This window comes from Impatiens glandulifera, chromosome 7, assembly GCF_907164915.1.
Source record: "Impatiens glandulifera chromosome 7, dImpGla2.1, whole genome shotgun sequence".
Classification (NCBI taxonomy): Eukaryota; Viridiplantae; Streptophyta; class Magnoliopsida; order Ericales; family Balsaminaceae; genus Impatiens; species Impatiens glandulifera.
This window is the reverse complement of record NC_061868.1, coordinates 29,151,436-29,160,972: the sequence shown is the minus strand read 5'-3', so window position 1 is coordinate 29,160,972 and position 9,537 is coordinate 29,151,436. Positions and strand designations below refer to the sequence as shown.

Here is a 9,537-nt window from a genome sequence, read left to right as displayed (position 1 = left end):
TTTTTATATATGTAACTCCCACCTAAATTTATTGAGAACTATTTTTTTATAAAAAAAAATAATAATAATTTAACAAAATAAAAATAGCTCAAGTGATAATAAAAAAACCCATAAATTTCACACTTTAATTTAATTGAGTTGAAGACATCCTTTCAAATCTTCCATCTTCTTAAATTTTAATAAAAAAAACTAAAAACAAAGGAAATATTGTTAAACATGCATGCATGGAATATACCCTTTTTTTTTTAAATTAAACAATTTCATTGAAATTGAATTATATTATTATATATATTTATAGTTTATTTTATGCATGAAAGACATAGTTTATAATAAAAATAATAATAATAAATAAAGACATAAAAAATTTTGAAAATATTTAACAATGTGAGAAAATCATGATTAGCATTATATAGATAAGTATATAATTCATGTAACAAATTTTGGGATCAGCACTAGCTTAATTCATATAGAAAGAAGAGGACGAAGAAGAAGAAGATCGGTTGTTGTTATTCTCTGGGATTCTTCAATGGCAGTCTCTTCACATGTATTTTTTCCTCTCCTCCTTTTCCTCTCCCTATCTTTCCTTTTCTCCTCCGCCGAGATCCGCTTTTCCGAGGTCCGTTCAGACGATCGTCCCATTATTCCCTTCGACGAGTTCGGCTTCACCCACCGTGGCCGTCTCGAGCTCAATGTCTCACGTATTTCTCTTTCTTCTCTTAATCCCGACCCCGACCTCACCAAACTCGGATTCTTTTTCGTCACCAGAGACTCATGGCTTCATGTCCTCCAACAATTAGAAGACACTGAAATCACCTGCGCTCTTCAGTCCGACGTTGTCAAACTCGTATACACCTTCGATTTCCTCCACGATACCACCCGATTCGATGTCTATTACATCCAAAACGACGCCGATCAGTACACACTCGTCTTCGCCAACTGCCTCCCTGACATCAAAGCCTCTATGAACGTTCGATCCACAATGTATAATCTTGAGGGGAAAAATGGAGGCCGTGATTATCTTTCCGCTGGTCGTACAATCCTCCCTAAGATTTACTTCATATTGTCGATCATGTATTTCTGTTTCACATGCATCTGGATTTACGTTGTGTATCAGAAATTGTTAACTGTTTTTCGAATTCATTTCTTCATGCTGGCTGTTGTGATCTTGAAAGCTCTTAATCTGTTGTGTGAGGCGGAGGATAAATCGTATATTAAGAAAACAGGAAGTGGGCATGGTTGGGATGTGCTGTTTTACATCTTTAGTTTTCTTAAAGGGATAACTCTTTTCACATTGATTGTGTTAATTGGGACGGGATGGTCTTTCTTGAAACCCTATTTGCAAGACAAGGAAAAGAAGGTATTGATGATTGTGATTCCTTTACAAGTTGTTGCTAATGTAGCACAAGTTGTAATCGATGAGAATGGTCCATATGGTCATGATTGGGTGACATGGAGACAGGTATTCTTACTGGTAGATGTGATTTGTTGCTGTGCTGTTCTGTTTCCGATAGTTTGGTCTATTAAGAATTTGCGGGAGGCAGCTCGTAGTGATGGGAAAGCAGCTGTGAACTTGATGAAATTGTCTCTGTTTAGGCACTATTACATAGTGGTGATTTGTTACATTTACTTTACCAGGGTTGTGGTTTACGCATTGGAGACGATCACTTCGTATAAGTATCTGTGGACAAGTGTGGTGGCTGGAGAACTGGCGACGCTTGGTTTCTATGTGTTCACGGGGTATAAGTTTAGACCGGAGACTCATAACCCTTACTTTGTTATTGATGATGAAGAGGAGGAGGCTGCTGTTGAAGCTTTGAGGCTTGAAGAAGAATTTGAACTGTGATTCAATTAAAGTGAGCTTTTGAGCTAGCTAGCTTGATTGAGGTAGAAGAGAAGCAACTATGCCTGCCAGTTCCATTTGCCAGGTATAGTTCATTCATTTCTTTGAGATGGCAAAATCAGAGTTTTAACAGCATTTCATTATTATTTTTTCATCTATCATGTAAATCATTCCATATGGGTTCATTTATGGGAAATCTGTAGTAAGAACAATTGTTTACACATGATTAATTGACATGATCAACTTACTAAAAACAAACCATTTTAAGAATGGAAATTAATATGTAGAATTAAGAGATGCTCAATTTAATTCACCTAGATAGATAAATGAAAGTAAATTCTTGATAAAATAGAAGTAGTCATAACTAAAATATCAAAAGTCTCAAATTTGATTCTTAGATTGAATTGGGAAGAAAATGCTAACTCTCAAATTCATAACATAAATTTTAGGTCATTAACCTTGAATGACCATCAAAATTGCAATGTGTAATTGCTTATTACAAGAAGTCTGTCATTTAGCAAAGCTTCTTTTTAAGTCTTTTTTATATATTTACTATTTAGTTGAAATTTAGTGGTTTTCATGTTTCCTTTTTTAACTCTATTTCTGTACTTTCTCCTATGTTGTTGGTATTAGATTTTGTTATTGCTTCCCTATATCACATGAGTTTGATTCCTAATGTATTCAATGCCAATTGTTTAGAACTTATAGAAATAAGAGCTTTAGCATCCCCTCTGATTTTCCTGGATATTGTGTATAAGGATATAACTTTCTTTTGATGATATTATGGTGAATATTTAAACCCCATTCAAACTCATAAGATTTTGATATTGTTTTATTAGGTTTGGATTTGGTTCGATTTTTTTATCAAATGACACTCAAATTTTGTTATTAAAATTTTAACAATTTTAAATTTTTTCTCAAATGGACAAAATGTGTGTCATCTTATTATAATATATCATTTTTTTTCTAATTAATTTAACATATTTAGCAATAAAATGATATTTATAGACGTTTATTACTAATTTATTGAAAGTGGTTTATGTGACAATAAAATATATGATTTAAGAAAAAATTTGAGAAAATTTGAATAATTATATGTTTATTTTTATTTTTTTAAAGAACTACGAAACAACCTAATTTTGTATCCATTTCCCACTACAACAAAAGTCTAATATGCAACAAGTGCCTCAACAACATTGTTTTTGCCAAAAATGGACTTTAGTAGTTTTTTTTATCAATATTTACTACATTCGCAACTAAAATCTGCAAAAAGTCTTCAAACGCTACAAATAACTCAATTACAATTTTGCATTAGTTTTTACAATACTTAATATAACGAATATATGAAAATGAATCAATAAAAATTACACTTTTTTTATGTAATTATATCTACATTATTTACAATAAAAATATATTTAACATAAACTGTAATACCTTATAAAATTATGTGATGCAATATTATTTATAATATCTTATTAAATTACGTAATATAATATTCTTTACAATTCATATATTTATAATTCGCATTATCAATTGCAAATTTATCTGTAATTTTATTTTTAATATTTAGTTTGAAATTTTATTTAGAATACCTAATAAATTTTCGTATATTACATCATTATTGTAAGCACATAAATTTCATTTACCTAATTTATAAATTATTTTGATTAAATAAAATTAAAATTAAGGCCCCAAACATGATTATATAATTAGAGGAGTGATAGAGTGATGGAATTTAGTGAGGGAATTTAGTGAGAGAATTTGGTGAGGGAATGACGTGGCATCACCTTCATTGGTTTGAAAATATAAAAGTGAGAGGAAAGAGAGAAAAAAGAGAAATTATTTGATTTTTTCAGCGAATAAGATTATGCCACGTCATTTCTTCACCAAATTCCCTCACCTAATCATTTCTCATATAATTATGTGAAATTAATTATCATAATAATTAAATCCCAGTTGATTAAAAGTAATGGTCAACAAAAAAAAAATAAAAAAAAAATTTAGGATATATGTTGTACTAATTTTATCTCAAATTAATCAAAAATAAATATAGGATAAATGTTATATTCATTTTATCTCAAATAAATTATTTATTAAACTCTAAAAATATTAAAAAAAATGAATAAAATAAATGTCATATTTATTTAAAACATTTTATATATTTTGTAGGTTGAAAATGAAGTAAAAAGGTATTGAAAAAAATTAATTTCAAACAAGCTTAAAGGATAAAAAATGGTCAGAATCTACTACAACCAAAACTAGAAGAGATCCGTGCAACAAACCTCACAACCATTGGATATATCATCAAACGCCAAGCAGCCAATCGTGTAGTTCACTATAGGGAAAGCAGTACGCTTCCGCGTAGTAGAGGATCAGCAGACGAACGCCTCCAACAGTGTCAATCCAAACACGCGTGGATCGCCCAACGTCGATAGAACGCGAACGGAGCGTCCCGCGTTCGATTTTTGGCCTGAAACAACGTCGTTTCGTCTGGTTTGTCTTCTCCCTCGCGACGGCGAACCATATAAGAATAAGCTTCCATCTTTGATTTTTCAAAAATAGAATCTTGTCATGTCTCCACCTTTTGAATTCAAAAGGTGAAATGATCACTCTATTTCGGTGATAATTTTCCCTACATTTTGAGGCAACATCATTGCCTATACATGCAACTGGTCGGAAATCAAACAAAAGACCATTAATCGTCTTTTAAATAAATCAGATCCACTTGGTCGATGAACCGACCTTAGGAGGATATAAATAGCCTCCTCTAGGCATTTCGAAGGCAAAAGATCCACTCTCAACCTCTCAATCAAGCCCGAACAAGAATCCGCCATTGAAGATCTTCAAGTTTTTCTGAAATTCAAAAAAATCGTGTAAGGATGTAATGCTCGAATTCAAGAATTTAGGAAGCTTCTAAAAGAGTTAAGGAATGTTTTTCAACTCATAGTAAGCTTCTAATCACACTGTAATTCAAATTACAAGTTTGAATTGAAATTTTGATATTTCAGTTTGGCTAGTTTCATATATTGCTTGTTTATTTGATTTCTTGATTTGAAAAATACCATTTGTAAGCTTTCTGTTGAAAAAAAAACAATCGACTTGAATCAGAAATACTCAAATTTGATTTTGAAAATTTTCAAAATCATTCTTTTATCGAATTATTGTTCAAGAAAAATAACCTAGAAAGCCTCCCAATATGTTTATGAGAATGTTGTGAACATATTTAAACCAGTTCCAAACCATCCCGATCATGTTTTATCAAAAAATAATTTTTTTATAAGAAATAGAAATTTTAGTTCTTAAATTGGTTAAAACGAACATTCAGTGTTCATGTTTTGGTTTCATTCAACCATATGAAGCATAATGAAGCTATTGATAAGCTTCACACGCTTCCTTACATCTTAAAAAACAAAAACCCGTTTGTTACATCAAAATTGTTCAAGTTAAATGGAACATCATTCAGATCAAATGATGCATCGGGATGATGTTATAAATTATCATTAGGACCAGGCAAAACATCCCAAGCCCTTGAATCAAAGGACTAGGACCCCAATCAAAATCATTAAATCTACAATTGATGTTCATGAGGACCGAGAAATCAAGTCCAAGGCTAACCGGGACCAAGAGTACTTCGCACCCAGGACCGGGGAATGTTAGCCCAAGTTTAACCTAGGACCAAGAGTTCCTCGCACCTAGGACCAAGAAAACTTAGTCATAGGCTAACCTAGGACCGAGAGCCTTCCACGCACCCGACCAAGTGCTTCCACGTTAGGACCAAGAGCTCTCGCACCTCGACTGAGAGCTCTTGCACCTCGACTAAGGGACCTCACATCCATGATCGAGGGTTTTAGCCCGAGACCGAGGAAGACCGCACCTAGGACCGAGATAACCGGTCATCGGGCCTGTTTGGTTTAAATTTTAAAATTCTAAAATTATTTTTTTCATTTTGGAACCCTAAACTATTTTCTTAAAATCTACCAAAAATAGAAAATGATTTTAAAATATTTTTAGAATATTTTCATAAAAAAAATATTTTGATAAGGGCCTATTTGGGATTTAATTTTTATTCTAATACCTTCAACTGATATTTTTTAGGTACTTTCCTCATTAATCGTCGACATCAGTCTCAAGTACCACATTTAAACATTGTTTTTACTATCTTAAATATAAAAAAAAATATGTGCATGTTTAGGATCTGAAAAATAATTGTTTAAATAAAATGTAGTAAAACTAATTTTCAAAAGGCAAGACTTTATAAAATATAGACCATTTTTTAAACGGGCACAGAGGATATAGTGTGAAATCTCTTTCCCGAGTATCACCAAATATCGAACCAAAAGAGACTATAGTCAAAAATATATTTGTATACGTATAATTTTATTAATTTTAAAAATTAATTATTGACTCTTATCAAATAAATAATCTTTTAAATTAATTACTTTTAATTAATTTCAATGCATATTTCTTTAATCAAATTTTAATCGATTATTTTCAAAATCTAAAAGATTATTTAAAATTTAATCAAAATTAATTATTTTTATAATTAATTATTGTTATAATTAATTTCAAATTATTTTTAATAAATCTTTTAAAATAATGTTTTATTAAAAAATCTTCCTGACACGCAAACCGAGATTAAAATTTCTCGAATCTCAAGCTTTTTTCCGAACAAAGGGTTTTTTGGGAGCTACAACTATTTAGCAACTCTACTGGGGATTAAATTATTTAACTTGAAAACATGAACTAGGCTTTTAAAAAACGTTTTTATTACATTTTCATCTTATTAGGCACATTTTAAAAGGTATATCACTTGGAAAATTCATATGCTTTTATCCTAATAAATATCTAAGCTTATAAAGGGCACATAACCCTAAAATTACTTTCAGAAGTACATGATAGGATTCGGTACTTCTACAAATTATGTACAAAGATTGTCAATGAGGAGCGATAACTTGTTAAAAATCGAGTGATGTTGCATGAGAAAAAACTAAAATGCTTGGAATCGACCCCTCTCTTTGGTGATGATCCGACCAATAAGACATATGCATTGTGGATATAGGGAAAAATTCTCGATTAAGTTGATACTCCCCAGTTTATGGCGGTGTTAAACATTTCCCTTCACTATCAGTGAGTGATACTCTCTTATGATTCACCTTAGCACAAAACTCCTAGTTAAATTGTCCAAACTGGTTATTTGACGTGCCCAAACAGCTAAACATCGTCACTAAAACCCTTACGTGATTATTATATATGCATTATGTGTATGCATATATATTCTAATGAACATCTGAAGTATGTTTCCTCTTCAAGACAAATACATTTTTGTAAATTGTTTTGAACTTTCAGCCTCGGACGATGTTTATGCTAAGTGATATCGCATTGATCCCTTGGATCGACAACTTCCACGAAAATGAGTGGAACCACGAGGTCTATGGACTGACTCCCATCATGAGGTTTATCAAATTCAAGATAAAGACTTTCATGATTCAAATGCAAAGGAGATGAAGTCATGCATCTAGTATTGTCTTCATGTGATAGAGGTAGATGTGCCCAACCATAGAGGAATTCAGAGATATCTTAATGATTGGAAACAAAAATATTCTACACCTCAAACTTTTTGTAGAACTAATGTCATTAAGAAAGCTATTACAAGAGAAATATGGTTATACCAAAACAACATCCGAAACTATCCTAAAGAAGGCTACCATCGACTTTCAAAAATGGACAAAAATGGAAATCAGAAATAGAGAAGTTCCTCTAACCCTGGGCTCATCCATGATGACATTCACGGTCCTACTAGCTCATTTATTCTTAACTCCAGTGGATGAAAATCCATCCTCCAAAATCCTAAAGGTAGTCTACCATCTGTGTAGAGGAAACAAAGATCCCTCAGGTCTCATTCTAGGAGAAATACTAATGGAGTTAAATGAATCATATTTAACCTATGTCATGAGCAAAAGATTATCACATCTAATACTCTACATCTAGATTCTCAATAAACTCAACCACCTTCCACCAATGGTCCCTGGTGACTCCATGGGCCCTACTCTCCAATATTGAAGGACGAGAAAAGTCATACCAGAACCTCTCATACGAAACGATAATGATGTTAGAGAGTTACTTTCATGATATCCCATTAAGAAGATGACATGCATGTTGGACGACGAATCAATGATCACACTCATGGGTTTGGAATGGGTCACTTCTTACTCCACCCATGATCTTTTCAAACAATTTAGTTGTGACTTCATGCCTCTTTATGCAGGAAATATCTTCGCCATAGATAGGCCAATCAACCACAAGGCTTACACTCGCTATCTAGAGAAATGGCACAACGCATCGAAGATGGGAATCCCAAAGGATATAAATAATTACCTGATGGATATCATCGAGGAGTATGAGCGGGCCAGGAAAAATGAAGAGGAGGAGAACTCAAGTGTAGAAACAGGCTATAATAGGATTTAAAACCTACTGTCTTTATTGTCACTTTTCTCAATCAAAATCTCCCAGTAAATGTAAATAAGAGAAACACATGTGTAATAAATTAAGTTAGTATTTTGTATAATAACTCGTATGTTTTTAAAATATAAGATCAGAAAGAGATGTTCAAGCTCTAGGGTTCATCTACATTCATATGCATTGCATTGCATTACACAATACGATACAAATGCAAATCCTCATCTCTTATTCTTCAGTCTTATTCCACGACTGCAAATAGTCGTTACGGCCTCGAGGAAAAGAAATCTGAAAACCGGATGCTTTATCTACTACGAAATGGTTGAGGAAACAACAACATATGAAACAGTCTTCATGACTAAATTCAAGGAAATGAAGGCAATTCTTTAGAATGTGATGGAACAACTCACGTTAATCACGAGTTCTTTAGTTAATTAGAAAATATCGTCCACATCCCAAAACATACTATTTTGCTCCTGTATTCCTACCCATCCTATTCCAGTCATGTTCACCCCTATCAATCACAACCCTACTAGTCCTCGAACTCAAGAAGAAGTCTCCTACTACGAAGACTCAGAAGAAGATTTCGACCACTTCACACATGCTCAACATGGAACTCACGAGGATGAACTCAACCCCATGGGACCATAGGGAAAACCTATTTTAGTGGTAGATCAGCCACCCTCTACTGCATATGAGCGTTATATGACTAAAGTTTAGGCAATGTGGGATGAAATGCAAGCCCAACTTGATAAAATTACTAAGGGCAAAAACATCGACGAACATTGTGACTGTAAAGATGCCATGAAAACAGTCGAAAGAGCAGTCATTCTAATATGTAATAAATTACCCTCCATATCCAAATATATTGGCAAAAACGATATGTTTGTCTTCTTTAAGATGTACACATCTGCAATGACTTCGTTGCGACTTGGAGAACCAATGATTCTCCATCTATTTCCCCAATACATCGATGAAGCCACTCTACGTTGGTATCACCGGCAAAAGGTAACATATTTGTAAACCATCGAGGAACTAGTTGTAGTGTTCATAGAATACTTTAACGTTCACCTTAATCTAGAACGACCAGAAAAGAGTCTTAAAGATATAAAGCAAAGGGAAATGAGAAATTCTCAATCTTCATAGAAAGATGAAAATCCATAGCTGAAGAAATTGATTCCCTCCCAAGTGAACAACAATAGATCGACATGATTCTGAAAAGTGTCAATGGTCGATATTTT

General features: G+C 32.8%; 1 protein-coding gene across 1 annotated transcript; it reads left to right on the top strand.

Annotated features, from left to right (window-relative positions):
• The first annotated feature begins 526 nt into the window (after window positions 1–526).
• Window positions 527–2,059, top strand: LOC124910570 (protein CANDIDATE G-PROTEIN COUPLED RECEPTOR 7). Its single transcript, XM_047451240.1, has one exon. It carries the CDS (start codon window positions 527–529, stop codon window positions 1,841–1,843), a length of 1,317 nt encoding a protein of 438 aa, XP_047307196.1. The 3' UTR covers window positions 1,844–2,059.
• The last annotated feature ends 7,478 nt before the right edge of the window (window positions 2,060–9,537 follow it).

Bases quoted from the DNA above. Each gene is read 5' to 3' on its own strand.
- LOC124910570 (XM_047451240.1), top strand. From the start codon at position 527: ATGGCAGTCTCTTCACATGTATTTTTTCCTCTCCTCCTTTTCCTCTCC.